Source organism: Nycticebus coucang, chromosome 14 (genome assembly GCF_027406575.1).
Source record: "Nycticebus coucang isolate mNycCou1 chromosome 14, mNycCou1.pri, whole genome shotgun sequence".
In the NCBI taxonomy this organism is placed as follows: Eukaryota; Metazoa; Chordata; class Mammalia; order Primates; family Lorisidae; genus Nycticebus; species Nycticebus coucang.
In genome coordinates, this window is record NC_069793.1 from 93,646,871 (window position 1) to 93,668,609 (window position 21,739).

Genomic DNA, 21,739 nt, shown 5'->3' on the forward strand with positions numbered 1-21,739 from the left:
TTGTTTATTCTTTTTTCTTTGATTGTTTACTTGGTTATTTGTTTGATAAAGGGCAGAACACTTGGAAATGAGAACTAGGTGCCGTGATGAATAAAAGTGCTGTGTACTTAGTAGACGTTTAATAAGTGCATGTTTTCTCCCTCCCATTTTTGTTCCATTTGCATTTTCTTCTTTGTTTTTTTTTGTGTGTGTGTCTGTCTGTGTGTGTTTCTTAATAAACACTGGAGAGATTTTACCCAGTGTGTATGAAGGCTATACTAGGACGCCTCTTAGTAGGATCCCTGTTACTGGGGTGCCCCTATATGTATCAAATGTAAGCTTCTATTTTTAGACTAAACTACATGTTAAAACTAGAGTCCTATGATTCTCCATTTCTTTGAGGAGAAAAGAAAAATCTGCATCTTGTCCTGATTGAAACAAGGGGAAAATATTTGGCCACATGGAGTGAGGGTAAAGAGGCTGGAGGCCAGAGTGGCGACAGGGTTACGGATTCTGGGAAGGAGCCGTGGAGCCCGACGGATAAAACAATGAGAGATGATTAAGAGCAGAACAGCGGTGGCAGCCACAGTCATCATGTCCTTCTAGATTAAGGTTTCCCTTTGTAAGTTTTCTTGAGAATTATAACTTATAAAACATGCTTAACGTTTAGAGGGAAGCCCGACAGAGACCATGTTTCTTAACTGTTGAGATGGGACTGGCAAAAAATTTCAGCTATGTTATTCCCGAAATAAATACAAAATTCTGTTTACGTAGAACTTTGTCATCTTTTGTAACAGCATCAGTGGCTTCCCTGAGCTCCAGGGAGAGTCGTTCCTTGTTCCTTGGTGGTGCCTCACACCTGTCTCCGTTCCCACATTTCCACACCGACCTGCAGTGGAGTGTGTGTTTATGTCCCCCGGGTCTGCCAGGCTTGTTCGGGGCATGTGCCATGGCTCATTGAAATCTACATTTCTAGGATGTAGCAGGGTACTTGGCATATAGAAAGTACCCTAAAATTGCTTAGAGAGCTAATTAATATGTCAATAATGAGTATAAAGCTTCCAGAAAACATCAAACAGGGGAAAGAAAAGTCAAAGAATTCACCAGTCATGTGGATGTTTCTAAATTTCCAGATACTACATGTAATGTTTACTAAATTCTCTAACAGCTGGATTTTTTACATTTTTTTTTCCACAAAGAAAGGTTCAGTCTATTACTTTACATCTCTCTAAAAAAGCCTTGGAATACTCAAACTGACATTGTAGGGCCAGGAGTTTTCTGACCGTGCATTCATCTAATTGCATTTTGCAGCTTACATTTTAAAAAGCATTAATGAGAAGAAACAGAGAAACTGAGGAGCAACTGAGTGAAAGATGAAGGAAGGGGAAGAGGAAGAAAGAGTATAAATACATCACAGGTAAAGAGGGGCTCTGAGCAACAGGAAAAACACGCATGCTCAGTCCAGAAATGGAAATAACTGAGCCACAGAGCAATGATTTGTTACCTGATCAAATATACATGAGGGTCAGATACTAGCTGGTTTTATATTTTAACCTCCCAGGGATCAGAGGCCTGGATTTAAATTTATAGTCCATCTAATTCATTTCGGACTCAAAAGCTGGCAGTTAATGCCACATAACATTCGATTTGATCATTTTTACATTTGTCTTCTCTTTACCACGCTTCTCCATCACTAAGCGGATGTGATAACATAAGACCCTTGCTGCCTCCAGCTGATATAATCATTCTTTGAGCTATACATTCATTTATTAAGTGTCTAAGCTGTAAGCACTTTAGACAAACCAAACTAAAAGTGTAGATATGGAGATAAAATTTAAAAGATAAATTCAGAAAAACAAGGTAGCCAAATTAGTTATTTAAAAACAAGAAAGAATAGCCGGACATTGTGGCGGGCGCCTGTAGTCCCAGCTACTCGGGAGGCTGAGACAAGAGAATCACCTATGCCCAGGAGTTGGACGTTGTGATGCCACGGCACTCTACCGAAGGCAACAACGTAAGACTGTCTCTAAAAAAAAAAAAAAAAAAAAACAAGAAAGAAGAAGGAAGGAGCAAAGGAACAAAGGAATGATTAAAGGAATGATCCCTCTATAATTAATTCTCTAAGAAATAAAGTAAAAAGCTGTACAGGAGCTAAGCAGATGGGCCTTACTGGAGGGGTTCCCTTCAGGGAAAACCCACAGATAAATTATCAGCTAATGTGAGCCTGGAACTATTTGGACACGGAGGGAAATTTATGAACAGAATAAACAACTAGGCAGAGTGTAGAAAGTTAGGGTCTATGTGGAAGATGTCAAAGAGTTCATTTTTATTGAAGTGAAAGGTGTATGAAAAGCAGTAATAAAAAAAAGAAAAAGAAAATTGTGCAAAGATTGGTGGGAGCCTAATCATAGAAACCGTTAGCCTGCAGCTAAGGTCATTAGAGTTTATTCCATTGTTGGTGGGAAGCCACATGCCCACTAAACATTTTAAATAAAGCTCCGTGTATTTAAATAAAGCCTTATATATTTATCATAGAATATTTAAAGTATAAAAAAAGAAGAAAATAAATTATTTACAGGCTTGTCACAGTACAAAAACAATATTAATGCTGTTAACTATACACTTCCCTCTAATTTTTTAAATCCTGTGTATTTTTTTATGTCATGCCGATCATAGGAATTTATAAAATTTCATATATTTTTTTCCCACAATTTTGAATCTCACCAGCCAGACAGAAATGGTACGAGGCAATGTGTTCTATTTAAACTTACAGGATAAAACTTTTTGCTTATAGGCTTTTTCAAGTATGCTTTCCATAACTAAAATCAGACCACATATTCTGATTTTTATGCCTATTTGCCAAAGAAAATTTCATACATTATAGTCAGAAGGGGAACTAGACTAGAAAAGGGGATTAGGTACAGGTAATTTCTGCACGTGGATGGCTCACTCTTTCTTCATTCATAAAGCGTAATGACTTAGATCAATGTGAGTAGTAAAAATGTCGAAATCCATCATTCAAATTCCTTGGCAATGACAGAGGCTTTCATGTGGCTCCAGGCAACTCTGATTTTATGGAGGGAATGAGCATTTTGCAATATTCTTGGCATAAATATTCTATCTGTGCAAAACAGAATTAATATGAATTAACATTTTCAATGGTACTCCAACAGGCAGTATATTCCATCTGCTTTTGAGTTAAAAAATGTTGTTTGAGAAACACTTTTTCACATATGAGGATTCGGATGGAAGCAGGAGAACAGATGTGAGAAACACCCTGGACTAAGTTTAACTCTAGGCTACAAAATCCACCTGACAAGTCATCTTTCAAGCAGAAAACTGTCTTTGTCAAACACCTTGAGTAAAAGCAGCTCAAGTAAAGCTTTTATAACCTTAACTATGCATTCCAGAGTTGTCTATTTTTAGTGAGCTGGCAATTGCATGCCCCCTTGGTCCCCCAAAGGTGATTCAGGAATGAAATGTATTAATTCCAGCATGTCTGCATATTATCTTTTGTTAACATCTCCTATGGGAGGATCTGATATGGATATGAAAGTCTCAGGTCATTGTTTGTTTTTTTTTTCCTCTCTTTAAAATCAACACCTAGGCCAGATACAGTGGCTCATGCCTGTAATCCCAACACTTTGGAGGCTGAGGCAGAAGGATTACTTAAGGCCAGGAGTTGGAGACCAGCTTAAGCAGCATAGCGAGACTATCTCTGAAAAGAAAAGTTAGTTGGGTGTAGTGGCATATGCCTATGGTCCCTACTTGACAGTCTAAGGCAAGAAGAGCGCTCGAGTCCCAAATTCTGAGGTTGCATGAGCTATGATGATGCCTCTGCACTCTAGTCCACCCAGCACAGCAAGACCTTGTCTCAAAAAGCACAAAAAACAAAATCAACACCTGTCGAGTAGAGATATAGCTTCAATGTTTTCTAGTTGATGGAAAAATGTTATATGTATTAGCCTCTGCGAGGAGCAAAATGCCTTTCTAATTCTTTCAGATGACAATAGGTTCCTGAGATTTCACAAGGCAAACACAGACAGGCCTCTGATTTTTTTTTCCAATACAACTTCATTGTTGCTATAAAGAGTGAGAAAAAATCATTCTAAAACAAGCTTTCCTTTTCATTTTATGTGATCTAGGGCAAGTGTGGGAACGGCCGCCTCAGTGGCTACAAGGCAATTCTCTTTTTACACTGAAATTTTTCCCGTTTAGTTCTCTTGACCAGATAAGTGACATCAGAACTGTGCGTCTGTGGGATCCATCTGGTAGCAGTGACTGGGATGGATTTTGAATGTGAAGAAAGTGACTTAGGTCGGCAGCCATTGGAATCACCCAGGTACGATACGAAGACAACCCCAAATATCGCAGATATCAGTAAAAAGCATTGAGAAAGGGGAGCAATGAGACCCCAGACAGAAAGAAACGGGGGTGAGAAGGTGCGGCAGGCACCGGGCGTGTAAATTGGGAAGTCCACAGTTGAGGCCAGGTTCCTTTCCCTGTGACTTGGCTGGTCTTTGCCTGATATGGAAATAAACGAAGACCAACCACATGAGAAAAAGCAAAGGATGTTTGTTCAGAGCTTACTATAGCAAGGGAGTCAGCCACTGTCACTTGTATTTTCTCAGAGACTCAAATGCAGGCAGAGCTTTATCGTGGGTGGAAAAAAGGGGGGGAAGTGAGGTTGCTGGTGCAGGCCATCTGTAGGCAAGCTAACGAGTGGTAGACATCCTCCATGAGTGGCTGGGGCTGCGTGTCATTCTCTGATTGGTCCTAAGTTGGAAATAGGGGGAAAAAATTGGAGGTGATGTCAGTTATTAAGAACTCTGGGCCAGCTGGGGCCACTTGTGATAGGAGTTATTTTTTAGCTTCCTGGCTCATCTGGCACTAGCAGATCTGACTTACAGCACGCTGGCCTCTTAAGCTTTTATAATGGATAATAGGATGGGCTTCCTGGGCAGAAGATTTCAGGTTACGGGTCCAAGTTCTATTTACATATATGACTGTCCACGTGTCTACTCAGTCTCTCACTGGAAAAAGTGGGCTCTGAACTCCATGGCTTACGCCTCTGTAATGGACAGAAAGTCCTGGGTATTTCCTTGGATGATGAATGACCTCTTTTTTTGCTACCCACATAGTTTTTGCTTAAACTCTAGAATTCATAAATACTTAATTCTGAAGGTTACGTTTCTTCAAATACTTGTAACCAGTAATGCTCTTTGCCCTGACAAATACGTGGTAATGGTCCTGGGCACTCCTTTGCCACAGCTCCGAGACACTTCATCTCCTTCTGACTCACGACTTCACTCATGTTGACACATCCTTTGGACGGCTCACATTATGTCAGAATGACAGCATGAACGTTTGTGTTGTAGTAACAGCTACAATTAGGTTGGATGTGTACACAGCCCCTCGGAGCCGGTGCATGTCTGCTGGCTTATTAAAACCATGCTGTGGGAGGAAGGAAATCAGAATTCTGCACTGTCATTATTTTATTGAGTTTTAGGTAATTAATGATTTTTGCCTCTTCTCAGAGTGCATAGTGTGGTGAAACAGCAATAAATACACAACTGTCCTCTCAGGGTAAAACACCATGGAGGGTCTCACAGTTACACAGGGTATGTCTCATCTTTATACCCACATTGCCACTAAGGTATAGATTAGTATCTCCATTTCACAGATGAAGAAATTGAAGCTCTGGAAAAAATGTCTGTTCAAATCCCCATAAGGAGGACACTGTCTGTTTTCACTTTGGGGGGACCTCTCGTGACTTTTCTCCCCCCTTGGTAAGCCGGGTCTTTCCTGCCCATCTTCCACTTGTGTTGCCAAGATGTGACACAGTTAGGACGCACATCTATGAGCAGTCACCGTGTGTCACTCAGATTCAAAAATACACGAGGCCTCATCACTTACATAGCTGGGTGAATGTTCAAAATCCTGCTGGCCGTGAATTCCTAAACGCTTGTCAATAAAATCCAGCTCTGAGCTCCTGAGCACACACACACAGTCCAGTACCTTTCTGTGGTTTCAGACAAATTTCACAATCCTTATTTTTCTTTTGAAAGTCATATTTCGTTCAATTACTAGACGGGAACATGCTGTTCAAAGTCATGAATTTAGAGCTTAAGTGGAAAAACTCCTCTTCAGACCTCACTTACGTACCTAAGATATTTGTATGGCAACTTGACTACTCCAAGAAGTACAGAAGAGAAGGGGGATTTTTGATGTTGATAATTTGTGTCCCTAGTAACTGGGCCAAATAATAACAAATATTACTCCTTGTTAGTTAAAAAAATTGTCAGCCAAAAGAATCAAAGTGGTATCATTGAAAGTGCGAATTTTGGAGATAAACAGTCTCCAGTCAGAATCCTAGTTTTTGTACTTACTAAACTAGGACTAGTTAGTCATTTGTTACTGAACACATTGCTTGTCTTCTCTATGCCCCCTTTTCTTCAGACTGAAAAAGGTAATAACCATGTCTTACATATAAACTTCTGGAAATATAACAAACACTATTTATTTATTTATTTATTTGAGACAGAGTATCACTATCTCACCCTGGATAGACTGCCGTGGTGTCACAGCTCACAGCAACCTCCAACTCTTGGGCTTAAGTGATTCCCTTGTCTCAGTCTCACAAGCAGCTGAGACTACAGGCACCCACCACAATGCCCGGCTATTTTTTGTTGCAGTTGTCATTGTTCTTAGCTGGCTCAGGCTGGGTTTCAACCTGCCAGTCTCGGTGTATGTGGTATGGCCGGCACCATAACCACTGTGCTACGGGCACTGAAGCCTATAACAAACATTATTATTCCTAACACTTAGACATCTAGACTGACAGCAAAAAAATGAGGTGACAGTATTTCTAATGTTGGATAGTCTTTAATATCTGGGAATGAAGGAACTGAGGGGACAGTGACCACATGGGTTCTCTACCTTGTCTGCAATTCAGAATGGTGATTAGGCTAGGAATTTACCTGTGCAGGAAGACAGCAGCAAAACTGGGAATTCTGGGTCCAGGGGAAGTTGAGGTGAGAAGCAGCCGCGTCAGGTGAGTGTCTACTAAGCGTCAGAGACCTCACTGATGGTAATTCTCAGAACACCCTAAGAGGCAGGTGTTATTTTCCCTGAGATTCAAAAAGGTCAACTACCTTACATGAGATCACACTGAGTTTCAGAGAAGGTTCTCTAACTTGTTGGTGTCATAGACTTTGTATGACCACCCACTGCCCAGAACTCTGCCCATCAAGATATCTGGAGCAGGTAAAGAGACAAGCCAGCGCTTCACTTCCCGCAACGTCCAGGTGATGATATATTCTGAAGCCTTTCAACATAAAACAACTTCAGTCTTAATAAAACCTACTTTTCAATGCATTTCTGGGTTTGTAGGAGTTAATGGAAATCTCTGGGGGCTACACTTGTGCACACACCCGCACACAGAGTAAACTGAAACCAGATTAAGAATGAGAGAGCAGCTAGCCAAGAATAAATACCCCCCCAAGGGCAGACTCTTTTATCAGAAAGACCTTGGCAATGCCAATTCTTGAGCAATCAGCTGAGCAGGGATATTGCATCTAAGTGTTCTGCCGAAAACCCTAAAAAGAGATGAAAGTATCCTACTGTGCTCCATTTCCCAGAGAAAAAATAGTATTCCCGAAATTGGCACAACCACAGGGCTTTTTTTTTTTTAACATCCGAGTAGTATGAGGGTACAAACTATTTGGGTGCGGTGATTGCGTTTTTTGGTAACGTTCCTGTTGTAGAGTGCCCCTCACCCAGGTGTGCCATTAGGTGAGAACACACCAATCCCTCACCCCAGCTTTTCCCTCCCAGCTTGAATTAAATTGAGTTTTTCTCTTGCACACAAAGAACTCCTAAGATATTTTAAAGATTATAATTGAAAAGTCAAGTAAAATGCAAAGCTTTGTAGAATGGAATGTCAGCCATTTTGACTTTAGTTGATTTTTTTCTACTTTATAAATCTGAAATGCAGAAGTTCATGATAGTTAATAACATAGATGCTAGGTTCAGACTGCCTGCCTTTGAACCACAACTCCAAGGCAAGTTGACCTTGATCAAGTTAAACTCTTGATGGTTCAGTTTCTTCACCTGAAAAGTGAGAATGAGGGTATTTACCTCATGTTTATCATGAGGAGCAAATAAGCTGTTTTTATTTTACTCTTTGTGTGTATGCAGCACTTAGAACAGTGCCTGGCACATGCTTAACATTTAGGGATTTGTATAACAAAATTCAAACATATAACACAGATGGAGCTAACAGGAGGAAAAGGTCATATGTTGAGTCTGGAGCGTTCATGATAGTGACAGGGGTGCACTCAGGGGTTTATTCTATTCTGTCATCAGGTAGGTGAAACTGGTTTCTTCTGCATTACCTAAAGCCAAAGACAATTCAACTCAGCGACCATTCAGTTTTCCTTGGACGCTGACCCTGTAGGAAAGTTTCTTCTTTTGAAGGAAATGTAGCATCTGGTTATCTGTAGAGAATAGCATTTCTCCTGGTGGCAACTGGATCCTACTGTTTGCAAAGTCAGCTTCAGGATTATGACTTGAAGGAGCACGTATTTCAGCTGAGAATAATCTAAGGTGTGAAAAACCAAGAATCTCATCCTCGTCTCCTGTCTCCGCCTCACATTTCCTTTGATCTCAGCTCATTCCACTGGTCAAAAATGATCATTTGGCCAAAAATGAACTTGATCGTTTCTTAGAACGTAGATCAATCAGCAGTGGTCTGCCAATTGGTTGAAAACTAGAAGGCTTCCACAGACCCATGGGCTGTTAACGAGAACTCTGCAGGGTATGCGGCCCAGAGGATGAAGGACTGTGCGTCAGGGAAGTGGCAAAATTTCACGTTGTGTTCATCATGCTTTGTGTAGCTTTTCACAATAAACGTATGAGGTGGGTGCCATGACAGTTCCTCCTAAAATTTAGGAAGCTCAGATTTAGTCGCTTGTCAACATTGCACAACAATTTCATGGGCCACATCATGAGACTTGGCTGTGAATTTTATGTAATACTATTTCGTCCCTTCTCCTCTCTAGTCTTGTAGTCCCGCACCGTACAGACTCCCTGGGGTCACATGCAGCCCAGGGAATGCTTTTTTGTCTTGAGACCAAGGATACACAGGCAGCCTTATGTAAGCGACCAAAAGAGACCTATGCTCTTTTTCCCTAGCTGCCCCACTTCTATTCACAAACAGATGTGTTGGTACACACAAACAGATGTGTTTTATTTAAGAGTAGATCCAGAGTTATTTTCAAAGCACATATTCTGTTTTTCAAGAAAAAAAATAGCAACCAAATACTTTCTTTCAAAGTTTTTATTTGAGAAAAAATTAATTTATCATATTTAATATATAAAGCTAGAGAAATAATTAATTTAATATATTTAATATATTAAGCTTAATTTAATTGAATATATTAAGCTAGAGAAATAATTATAATCTCTCCATCCAAGGATGTTAGGAACCAATTTATAGAGCATTCTCCACAAAGTACTCTCTTGGCCTTTAAAGGTGTCTATTTTCAAACTTAATGGTAGAGTCAAGCAAAATTGACAATGAGGACTTTCAAAATAGAAAAAATATTTACAGAAGCATTTACTCTGGCCTGTAGACTTTATCTTGTTTCATGACACATTATCGCTATCTAGTGGTACACAAAACACACAGCAAGTGTGCAATAAATATTCAGTATGCTGAAGGGAACTGGCAAACACCATTAGTTATTCTGGTCCTGACAACCAAACCAGCTATTGCTTTTCATCATCTTGGTGACACGTTGGTACAGGGAATCATATTCAAACTGGTTAGATCCTTGGAAGAAATAGTAGTATCCTGAAAATGAAAACAAATTAAATCATTTAATTCTCCTCTGAGAATTACACAGAAACATAGATATGTTTTTATAAATTATCTAGATTAGGTAAGATGTGACTTGAGAATACAAATGTTGGGAACCTTCAGCTGTGTATCTTGTCCCCAAATATCTACTCACGGCACGTCACAGTCCAAGTGGAGAACTCAAAGAAGAGAATATTGGGTTCAGATTAGGGCACACAGGGGCCTTGATTGAAAATAAATTTATATCAGGGGAAAAATAAAAACAAAAAATCTGGGCCCGGTGACCCATGGCTTAGGCTAACCTTGCTCGAAAGCATACAACACAAACTCAAGTCTTTGTCACCCCACTTTCCATCCCACTCCACCAGAGCCTGTGAGGGCAGAGGGGCTGAAAAAGAGGTCAATGACATAAGGTACAGGAAAGAGTGGGCATCTAGGCTCACCTGAGTCTGGCCTGCCATGTACACACTTGCACACATTGTACCCTCAATGTGCAGAGGAAATTTCAGAGACTCAGGAACATGGGAATTAGCAACAATCACATTCCGCCACTCGCAGACCAGTCTGCGCCCAGCCCAGCCCTGCTCAGTCTAGCCAGCATGTGTGGAGCCAAGCACAGTGTGAGTTTGACCTCTGTGGTCCCATGGAGAAGTCAGAGTCCAGTCCCTTTCTGATGTGGAGACCCATTCTCTGATCTTGTTTAAAAATGGTAGTCCTAGCCAGGCAAGGTGGCTCACACCTGTAATTCTATTGTTCTGGGAGCCCGAGGCAAGTGGATTGTTTGAGTACAGGAGTTCCAGACCAGCGAGACCCCATCTCTACTAAAGATAGAAAAACTAGCCAGGCATAGTGGTGGGTGCCTGTAGTCCCAGCCACTCAGGAGGCTGACGCAGGAGGATCGCTTGAGCCCAGGAGTTTGAGGTTGCTGTGAGCTATAATGACGCTACAGCACTCTACCCAGAATGACAGAGTGAGACTCTGTCTCACAAATTAAAAATAAAATGTAAATATAAATGAGATTTCCAGTATCTTCATGGTTTCCTAATCTACTTACTATTTTCAGAATAGAAGACTGCATCAATTTTAGGCCCAATTCCTGGGAAGTACTTGGTAATCAATTTGGGATAACCAGGATCCATGAACTGTCTCCTCTCATCATACCTGAGCAAAGAAAAACCAGCAGGAACTCCATTAGAAAATAGATTTCATGGCATGAACCGCAAACCTGCCTTCTCTCCTAAAGGGTGGTGAAGAAAATGATGAAGAAAACTGAGGCCCTGAACGGTTCACTGACTTCTGATTTCCTATGGGACACCCGTGCTCCCCACTCTGTTGAGTCCTTTTCGCCAGGAGCCCACAATGTCTCCAGCGGTGAGCAGTCCTGCTTCCCAGAGGCTGGCGTGGAAGGTGACTTGGTACATGTTACTTAGCTGCCTGTCATCGCCTTCTTTTGGAAGCTTTCCATGGAGACAAAAATCACTATTTCCCCAGAAGATAATAGATGGGCTAACAGTTGTAAGAGCCAGCGACCCAAAGGGTTCTAAACACACACATCAGAGACAAATTGAAAAGAAACTCTTTTACTTTCAGGCTGTATAGTCAAGACACAGTTTCTCTCCTAAATTCTCATTCACTAGTGAGTAAAAAGAGCAGCTATGTTTCTCTCTAGGCTCTAATGGCAATGAAATCTACTTATCATGCTCATTTCATTCAGTTCTCCAGGTATTATTAGTTGCTCAGCACTGCCCCATGGGGCTTTACGGGAAAGAAAACTCTTGGGCCACATGGAAGCAGAAAACAAAATTGAGCCGCTGGTCAGAGTTGAAATATTAATGTTAATAATGACAAGCTACGACCAACTGTGTTCATTGGTGAGCTCTTCAGAAAGTCTCATTTGTGATCATCAAAAAATTTGTTTCTCAAACAGGGCTAAGGGTTGGCGAACGAATTCAAGGCCTGAGTATGTGGTATTCAATTGGAAATAGATGTTGAATTTTAAATGTTTAAGGAAAAACATAGTGGTTACAATAGAACTTTCCTAACACGTTCTGTGTGCCCCATCTCAGCCATACCAGCGATCTGGGATTTGACCGGTTTACTCAGAAGAGGGTATAGGATCCTGTCTACCTTCAAAATTTAGACAGTTGAGACAAAAGGGGACAGACTGTCAGATGAGCTCCGGTCCTCACTGGATTATCTGATTTCCTCTTAAGGAAGACTTTGCAGGATCTCCTGTCACTCAGAAGGTGGTTTCCTCATTTTGTCTTTTGGTCTAGTGGTCATGATCATGGAAAGGAACCTGGTTATCCATACACTCTCCAAACTGTCTTTGGACTAAATACCAGGTCTCAGACATCTGCAACACTACTTTTCAATGTGCTTCTGCTATGATTAATACCATGACATTTCATTTAAAGAGTTCATATACATATATATAGAAAACATACTGTGTCATGTTTCAGAAACCAACAGTACAGAGAAAAATACTAGGTTGACAATAATTATTTCACTCCTGTATTCTCTTGATCCCTCTTCCAGGCAGGTCACAGATTTTTGGGAACTGGCCTAGAAAAACTACCTTCTGGAAAACCCCACCCCTTGCCTGTTTCACAAACCATTAAAGCTCACCTCCAATATTGGTGATCTACAAAGAAGTAGGTCTTATGATGAAGAGGGTTAAAAACAGCTGCATCAATTTTTTTCACAGAGGCAGGGAAACCCAAAGAATGTATGCTCTTGGGATAATTTGGTTGTGGTCTTAAATAGCTAATTAGCCAGTACTTGTCATCTGTGAAGACAAAGAAAAAAGGGTACATTGGAATTGTACAGGAAAAAAAAATATATTGACTTAATACCAATAATACCATTCCCCTCCCACAGTCCTAAAAGGTATTGTGTGTCATTCTACACATAGTCCATCTCCTATGGTTCCATGTTTTCTTACAAGTATTACCATCTTACATTTTCCAAACTTTTCCCAAAAGTAACATGCCTTACCAATGTATTTAGGCTATTTTATCTTACAGTTTAGAGCCATTAATAGAATTCAGAGAATGTTTTTTTGGTCGAGGTTTATAAAAAATAATAATATTTATCAGCAGTAGACTCAATGGCAAAATTGAGAATTTGAATTACCTTTAAAAAGAAAAACTTGATTTCTGGCTGGAATTTCATAAGCAGCTTGAATGCCAGATGGCAAGGTTGGCCATAAGGAAGAAAGCAAACTAATACTTGTCTCTGGTCTCTCAGCAACCTTCCACCAGAAGAACCTGATATGAAAGACATTTAACACGTGTTAAATATCACAGTAGACTAAAAAATCCTGGAACATGACTGGGAAGGAAGGGGGAAAAGACTCAGCATTTCTTTCCATTATCTTCACCATTCTGTTCCAAGGATGTCTGTGTAGGAGCCCACAGGGAAAAGATCTTAATCAATTTTCTAGGTCATTAACAAAGACCTTTAAGCTGAGCGTGGTGGCTCACACCTGTAATCCTAGCACTCCGGGAGGCCGAGGCAGGTGATTGCCTGAGGTCAGCCTGAATAAGAGTGAGACCTCATCTCTAAAAATAGCTTGATGTTGTGGCGGGCACCTTTAGTCCCAGCTACTTAGGTGGCTGAGGCCAGAGGATCACTTGAGCCCATGAGTGTGAGGTTGCTGTGAACTATGATGCCATGGACTCTACCAAGGGTAACAAAGTGAGACTGTCTCAAAAAAAAAACCAAAACAACTTTTAACAGGCCACCTGGAAATATCCTAGAGCAGGCGTCCTCAAACTTTTTAAACAGGAGGTCAATTCACCGTCCCTCAGATTGTTGGAGGGCCGGACTATAGTTTTTATTTTTTTTTTAAACTAGGAACAAATTCCTATGCACACTGCACATATCTTATTTTGAAGTAAAAAAACAAAACGGGAACAAATACAATCACACCGCTTCATGTGGCCCGCGGCCACAGTTTGAGGACCCCTGCCCTAGAGTTTGGAACTGAGGGATCTAAATTCCTAACCTGGCCCTACAATCCATTCACCAGGTGTATAACCCAAACGAGGTCACCTAATCGCCAATGTCTGAGTTTCATAATCTCAAAAGTGGAGAATATTTATCCTATTTAGCAAATATTTTTCTTCCCACTACCCCTTCCCTTTGTTGTTATTTGTTTCAATCTGTGTTCCACAACAGAAATCATAGGTCATCCTGGAATTCTCCATAACCAAGAAATCAAGTCTTTTATGTAAGTACTTCCTTGCACTCTTAGTTTCAGATTTCATCGTTTTTATCTATGATTAAAGTAAACTGCCTTCTCTGCTTTCTGTCCTCTAATCCACTGCAAATCCATCTTTACACGCTAGTTTTCTAGTAAAAACACAAATTTAATCGTAACATTCACCTGCTTCAAAACCTTTGGGATCTTTCCATTGCCTACAGAATTAAGTCCAAGGCCTTGCTCACAAATTTTATCTACTTCATTTTCCATTCTTGGAAATCCATTCTCTGACCAAAAAATCCAAGGATGGAGTCTTTAATATTGATTAGATATGAAAGTGATCCTACCTGTCTTTAAAGAAAAAGATTTTGTCTCCCACTGTAGTGACAGCATCAAAACTCAAATTGGGGTCACACATAACTGATTTTGGACTGTCGGGATTTGGCATAGGTTGGCGTTCTGGGCCTCCTGAAAATACATTTAAAGAAGCATTAGGAAAAGAAATCTTCATTTTAGTTCATAAGAGAAAAGCTAATATTTTTAAACATTCAACTTTCTTAACGAAAATTGCATTGAAATCAATTTAAGTCTTCTGCAACATTCATAGGAAGTGTATAGTAAGTTGTTTTTTTTTCATATGGTTGCAATATCATGGAAGAGAAAAATCTGATCACTTTTCCTGTTCTTTTCCAGCTAAATTATTTTTTCTGTTGGCCTTATTCAACAGAACAATGGTATTTGGGGTAGCAAGAACACCGGAATTGAGGCCTCAGGTTCTGCCTCTGGCTCTGACATTAACATACGAGGTCTCTTGCCCTCATCTGTAAGATGAAGATGATATCTGTGCTACCTACATCACAGGGCTCCTATGAAACTCCAAAGGAAAGACACATGTTACGGTGTTAACCAAATGTAGATATTATCAGACTATTCATAACAGTATCTTCTTATGGCAAAATGACAAAGCAATTCAACTCACCGTAGAGGGACTGAATGCCACGTATGTCATCACCAGACAGACGAAATGTGTTAGGGTCAACATAACTATAGGTGGGGAACATTATGGCCTTCTTATCATTGGAATGGCCGAGACCCAAGGAATGGCCAAACTCATGAACAGCAACAAGGAACAAGTTTGTGCCTAAGAGGAAACAAACCAAAAGGGGTAAAGCAGCGAACCCATTGTCATCTTGTGACAATAACTCAACATCTGACACAATGAAAAAGGAACACTGGGACACCCTTTACTTATTCCCCACCCTCTTGAACAGGGTTTCTCAACCTCAGCACTACTGACATTATGGGCCAGATGATTGCTGCTAAGGCTGTCCTGTGCATTACGCGAGGTTGGACAATGAAGTTCGGGAACTTATCCTAGAAAAAGTGCTACCCTCCTCATTACTGGATATCACTGTGGTCACCAGGTGGCAAACAGTACTTCAAAGGTAATAATAGAGATATTAAACAGATATTTAATAGAAATATCTGTTAAATGACAGATGTAACACACTTTCCAGGAGGAGTTTGCAAACTTGATTGACCTCGCAGATGTTTAGAAATCTCTAGTTTTCCCACCAATCGCATTAACGTACACAGCTATGATTTAACAATAATTGTTTAAAAAAGGAATCTCTAGTTTTACCACAAAACGCAAGTAGCAAATCCCCCTTTAGTTTTGACAACCAAAATGTGTCTCCAGACTTGTCTAATGTCCCCTTGGGGGCAGAATTGCCTCCAGTTAAGGACCATTATTCTCATAGACAAATGAAGTTAGTTCCATTGTGAAAATTCCTAGAATAATTCACAGCTGTGTTCTACAGTTTTCATTGCTTTTAAATCCTTCTCAACTCCCTTGACTCCATTCCGTTTTTAGTCTTGAGCAGGCTGGAGTAGACACCAAAAAGTCTTTAGTAACCATCCTTTTCTAAACCCAAATACAAGGCTATCATTAAATTTCACGTCCAGCGAGTCACTGAGAAATTTATCACATTATGCCTAATTCTTACACCACAGAAAGGGCGCCACCAGGATCTTCATTTACAGATGAGGAAATCCTAGTCAGGAAGGTTAATTGACCAAACCGAGTTTGAGCCAAGATTCAAATCCAAATTTCTTGTCTCTAAAGCTTATGCTTTTACTACACGTGATTCTAAATAACATTAGCAACAACACTTGTAATTTAGACATATTTAAACTCTCAACTCACAGTCATGCCTGTTCATTTTTTCTGTATGTCTAGGGAATGTACCTTTGTTTTTTTTGTAAGAGACAGGAGGGGAGTATATCCCTTCTCCCAAATTTCTCAATTTGCAGATTTACAAACTCCTGACATTTTTTGGTGTTCTAATTCAATGCCTTCATTTTTTTCCTCTTTCTTTTTCTAAGACAAACTTCAGCTCAGAAGAACTGACTTGCCCGGCATCACACACCACTTTGCTGCAGAGCTTGGCCTTAAAATACTCTCCCGAACCCCAGTGCAGTCCTGCAACTAACTCAGAGCCACTTTCATTTCTTCTCTTACTAGAAAAAAGAAGCAAGGGCTCAGTCGTCCTTCTCTCCACTCTGCATAAGACTGGGAAGAGTAAACAAAGCTTTTACAATTTCACCTTAACCTAAATTTATCTTATTCCAAGTTCCCTTAACACTCCTACAAGCTGCCACCGTTGGTCTTCTTAAAATAATGGATTTCTATATACGTGTCCTTTTCACGTTGCATTCAAACACCCCCATCACCTGACATCCTAACAGAAACTCAGCCAACATTGACCTAATCGTTCATTTAGTTTTACTCCGTCAAAAAAATCAGACTGAAAATGAAGATTTTCAGTTAGAATTTAATAAATAACTTATTGAAAACATCAAATCAGGCCAATTAAAAAATAAGGCAACTCAGACAGTTGGAAAGCACGCATTAGGCTAGGAAATAGATGTTCCCGGCTAGCTTTTCTACAAACTAGGTACCAACATGCTGTTGGTCTTAGTTACTTTTCTAAGGTCATCATAATTTCAAGAACATTCTTTGAGGCCAACCAGCATAAGTCTCTCATTTCAGGTGAAGAGAATGCAATCTCCAAATAACCTTAGATGAAATTTAGACACACGTAACATGTCTGGCTGAGGAATGGCAGTTCAGCGAGAACCTAATCCTACATAATCTGTCTTTTGACAATAAAAAAGTCCTCTTCTCGTCAAAAATTGGTTAAGCCTTAGGCCATGTTAGACTAAAACAAATAACCGTTCTGGTGAACATAGTGCCTATAAAAATATTGCCAGCCAATGCACGCAATATCGGCCAGAGAGCGGGGGAATGCTGAGTAGAGCACATCCTCATGACTTTCTTCCCACTTACTTTCCACATGAGGGAGTCGTATGATACAGAATTTCCAATAGAAAGCTTAGGAAAGCTCTGACATGATGGTTTGAATTTCCTTCATGCTATTCCCCCAAATAACAGGAGAGCTTAGTTAACCTCATCCCAATTGTCTGAGAGAGATGGTGAGTTACAGCCTCTTTGAAAATGCCCCCAAGGTGATAAATGATTGGTTGTTCAGTCTGAAAGACTGCATGACCATACATATAATCTTTTCTTTTTACATTTTATTTATTTATTTATTGTATTGTTGGGCATTCACTGACGGTACAAAGAACCAGGTTGCACTGATTGCATTTGTTAGGTGAAGTCCATTTTATAATTACGTCCTGCTTCCAAGAGGTGTGTCACACACTGTGACCCCCATATATAAAATCTGTGTTTCTCTATTCTGACCTTTAGATTCTCTATAACCTTACCACTCAGTAAGTAAGCAAGGAGATGGTTATGTTAATCAATCAGATGTAAGCATTCCACATTGTATATCAAATCAGCATATTGTACCCCTTAAATGCATTAATGTACACGGTTATGATTTAATAAAGAATTAAAAAATAATCTAAGAAATTGTCAGCATAATATGATCTTATCCTACAACTTTTAGCATTTTACTCACGAATTAGTAACTGTGGTTACTTTTGAGTTTATGGATTTAACTGTCAAAAATATCACCTAAATAACAGCTTTTACCTTTTCATACTATGGTTCTTCAGGTTCTTTTAAATTTATGCCAGTGAACTAGTTCATAGCTCATAGAACCCTCAAAGATCCTTAGAGTTGATCTTTAAGATAAACTAGTCCAATACCCTCAATTTGTAGCAAGTGAAATTGACACCCATACAAAGTATTAAATTTGATTGACAGGCAAAATGATGATCAGGCAAGTTTTTTCCATCATATAATCATTTGTCAAAATGTATTCTTTCAAAATCAGGATATCATTTAGAATTTGTTTTGTTTGTTTGTTTGTTTGCTTGGATTTTTTGCTTACCTCTGTAATTTTTAGCCCAAATTTCGTCCTCATCAAAATGTGCATCTCCTCCAAGACCAGCTGCAGGTCCAAAAGCATGGGCTATGACTCCACCACTGCCATCAAAAGCATTATAGTCTCCATGAGCTGTTTAAAAAGGAAAGATAATTAGTTCTTTTATACGTCCTATAGAGCTTGCCTAAAAAATAGATGAAGCCCGAGTTTCCTACCTCCACGTGCAAAACGTATCATGATGTCAGCCTCGCCCGTGTTAATCCTTCTGAATCTCAGGGGGGTCACATTACTCCATACCTGGAAAGCTTTCTCAATGGCATAGTCAACATCCTCACGCCTCATGTCAGGAGTGTAATTATTGATTCTTTATGAGCAAAGAGAGAGAAAAACATGGAGGCTATAGGTTCATTTTTGTCTCTTCCCAGTCTGTATTTTTGTTAGCATTGGAAGATGAACCATTTCATAAATCAAGTTCAGGTAAGAAAAACTTGCTTCATTAAATACAAAAGCAATTTTCCTTTAACAGCTTCCCACTTAACGCAGATCTAACTTAATTTCCTCTCATTTGTGACTTACAAGTCATCACTACAAGGGCCTTACTCTCCTCGAGGATTATGCCTTTTGCCTCTGCCCCCAGACTTCCGCATGTATCTCTTGTGACTACTCTATAAACATTCTACTTTTCCTTATTTGTAGTAGATTCAGCCTCGTTCTCCTTTTATTCACACCTTTTCTACTCTGCTCTGGACTGGCAAGTCAAACATCTCTTCCTGGAGTGAACAATTCTAGACATAGTGAATTTTAACATGGAGATATTGCTAACAATTGAGGGAGGCTACTTAATCTATTTCCAGATGTAGGGCTATATCTAAATGGTTTCGGTTAGAAGTCAGGCCTATGGGAAAGTGGAAAACCACATGGCGACAGAGGCCTGTATTACCTGTAGGTGATGGAATGTTTATTCCACACTGGCCTCCCTGGCATCGTGCGGAAGTGATGAACGTCGGGCACTCCACACCGAGGCGTGTGCATTGTCTCCAGAGTAGATGCATCCAGTTGCCCAGTCACTTGTAGCCCAAAGAACTGCTGCATTTCCCGGATTTTTCCCTCTATAAAGTTTGCATCGACTTTCATCTTTGTCATTTTCTCTATCTTAAGGTCATAAAAGTTTTCTAAGTACCTCTGGGGGGAAAAAAATACATTCAGTAATGCATATGCGTACGTGGAAAAGTGTCTGCTGGGAGCTCCCATGTGTGACTCAACTGCACGCTGATACGTTCGACCCAGTAATTTGGGATATCTTAATCACAGGTTAGATTATTGTTGTTTGGACAGTTAATCATCATGAGGAAAAAAAATCTTAATTGGCACTATTAAACACATGTCATAAATTATTAGCAAAATTTTTCCTGGAAGCTCAGTGTAAATACCTTTGTGTTTGTACTACAAACATGTTTCTACTCTCTAAACGCTATTTTAGGCCTGACATGGTGGCTCACACCATGAGGTGGTAGGACCACCTACGCCCAAGAGTTTGAGGCTCTAGTGAGCTATGATCCCTGCACTCCAGCCTGGGAAATAGAGCAAGACCCTGTCTATAAAAATAAATAAATAAATACAATTTTTGTAAAACATTGGGATAAAAATTTCTTGCTTAAAAACTCAAAACTAAACACAGTGGGTAACTATGATAAATTCAATGTTAAAATAATCTTGGAAAAGAAAGAGATCAAAGTCTTTGTATTAGCTAAAATAAATTCTGGATTGAAAAAATTCTGTCTTTTAAAACATTGCTACAAAGAAATATGTGGGATGAGTGAGGGTAAAGGGAATAGGCTTACATTACCATGGCAGGCAGAAGCGGTTAAATTTATCAAGCCACTGTTTGAATCTCAGATTACTAATGGAAATTAAGTGTTTGATATAAAATACCATACCAGAAGTGAACTCCAATTATACTGAACTGAAATTCCTTGGCCAAAGCTTAGTAGAAGAAACAAATTCACTTGCCATTTTATAACACTCCTTCAAAACCGATACCTTTTTTTAATATTCCTCTTCGGCAAAGAAAAATGGACTGCTGAAAGCAAACAGCCTTTTAGACTTCCTACTACTTTTCAAAAGAAAAACCAAACTGGTCAATGCAATGAATCTGAAAGACAAAACTCAGGCTGGATTGACACTATAGTGTCATATACTTACTTGGGAAAATAGCACATCAGTTTCTGCCGGGCCTGTGTTGTTATTCAGGGGGAGAGCTCCAGAAGCAGAGACCTGCAAGGTCAGGATCAATAGCAGAAACTTCATTATAGACTTCTGAATGGTTTAACTCAATCTCTGTTCCTTTTCCATACAAGTTCCTTAAATGTCCCTCTTTATATAGCTTTTAGGCCAGGCTCTGTGAATGTGAAATCCTAGGAGTGACTCACAGTTGATATCATCCTTTACTTATCTCGAAACCACACAAACAAAAGCAAGAGCTTATTCAAACCAAGAATGGGTCAATTAGCATCTAACCCATCACTCATTAAGGCAATTCCAAGGGTATTTCTTCAAAATGGTAAATAAGGCCCAACTTCCACTCACCCCACAAAATAAGCCCTTGTAAAAGAAATACCACCCACCTAATATAGAAAGAGATCTTTAAATATATTTTTAGGAAGTTTAGTATTCTCAGATTTCATTACAATACTTCCCTTGTATTATAGATGAAATCAGATTTTTTTAAGTAAATGAAAAAGATTAGATAAATAAAATTCTTTTCCTAAAATGGATGAATGGTCTCTAATCTGAATCTAATTCCTCAGAGAATTGTGATGTGGAGATTTAATATTCAGCAAGGCAACGTTCATGACATTATGATGCTTTCCTGTTTATTCTATGTGTTGTACAGGCTTACATCCTGATTCCATAACCTGACATCTACACCCCGGACAGAGAGATTCCAGAAGCAAACTTTCCCTACCTCCCAAAGTGTCTGGAGTCTGCAGTGTGAGGACTAACGCTTCTCAACTGAGAGGGATAAAGAAAAGTTTCCTTCTGGAATCGCCTCCCTGTCAACTCAGCTGCCTTCCTCCTTCATCTAATTGTCCTGTTTCCACAGAATCTGCCTCTCAGTCAATGGAAAATGTTTAAAGACTGAAAACATTTAAGAGTCAAGGGATAGGGCGGCACCTGTGGCTCAGTGAGTAGGGCGCTGACCCCATATACTGAGGGTGGTGGGTTCAAACCCGGCCCCAGCCAAACTGCAACAACAACAAACAAAAATTGCCAAACATGGTGGCAGGGACCTGTAGTCCCAGCTACTCAGGAGGTTGAGGCAAGAGAATCGCCTAA

At 39.8% G+C, this 21,739-nt stretch overlaps 1 protein-coding gene across 1 annotated transcript; it reads right to left on the reverse strand.

Annotated features, from left to right (window-relative positions):
* Window positions 1-9,315: 9,315 nt before the first annotated feature.
* On the reverse strand, window positions 9,316-20,743 carry MMP12 (matrix metallopeptidase 12). The gene is made up of 10 exons (XM_053561434.1): window positions 20,606-20,743; window positions 19,344-19,585; window positions 18,619-18,767; window positions 18,410-18,535; window positions 15,028-15,189; window positions 14,396-14,516; window positions 12,977-13,110; window positions 12,470-12,629; window positions 10,896-11,002; window positions 9,316-9,835 (listed from the first exon to the last, which is right to left on the reverse strand). Exons 1-10 carry the CDS (start codon window positions 20,708-20,710, stop codon window positions 9,720-9,722), a joined length of 1,422 nt encoding a protein of 473 aa, XP_053417409.1. The 5' UTR covers window positions 20,711-20,743; the 3' UTR covers window positions 9,316-9,719.
* Window positions 20,744-21,739: the final 996 nt, after the last annotated feature.

Coding starts and splice junctions, on each gene's coding strand:
- MMP12 (XM_053561434.1), bottom strand. CDS start 20,710: ATGAAGTTTCTGCTATTGATCCTGACCTTGCAGGTCTCTGCTTCTGGA. Junction 19,586..20,605: donor CTGATGTGCTATTTTCCCAA/GTAAGTATATGA, acceptor TTTTCCCCCCAG/AGGTACTTAGAAAACTTTTA. Junction 9,836..10,895: donor AGTCTTCTATTCTGAAAATA/GTAAGTAGATTA, acceptor TTTCATTTTCAG/GATACTACTATTTCTTCCAA.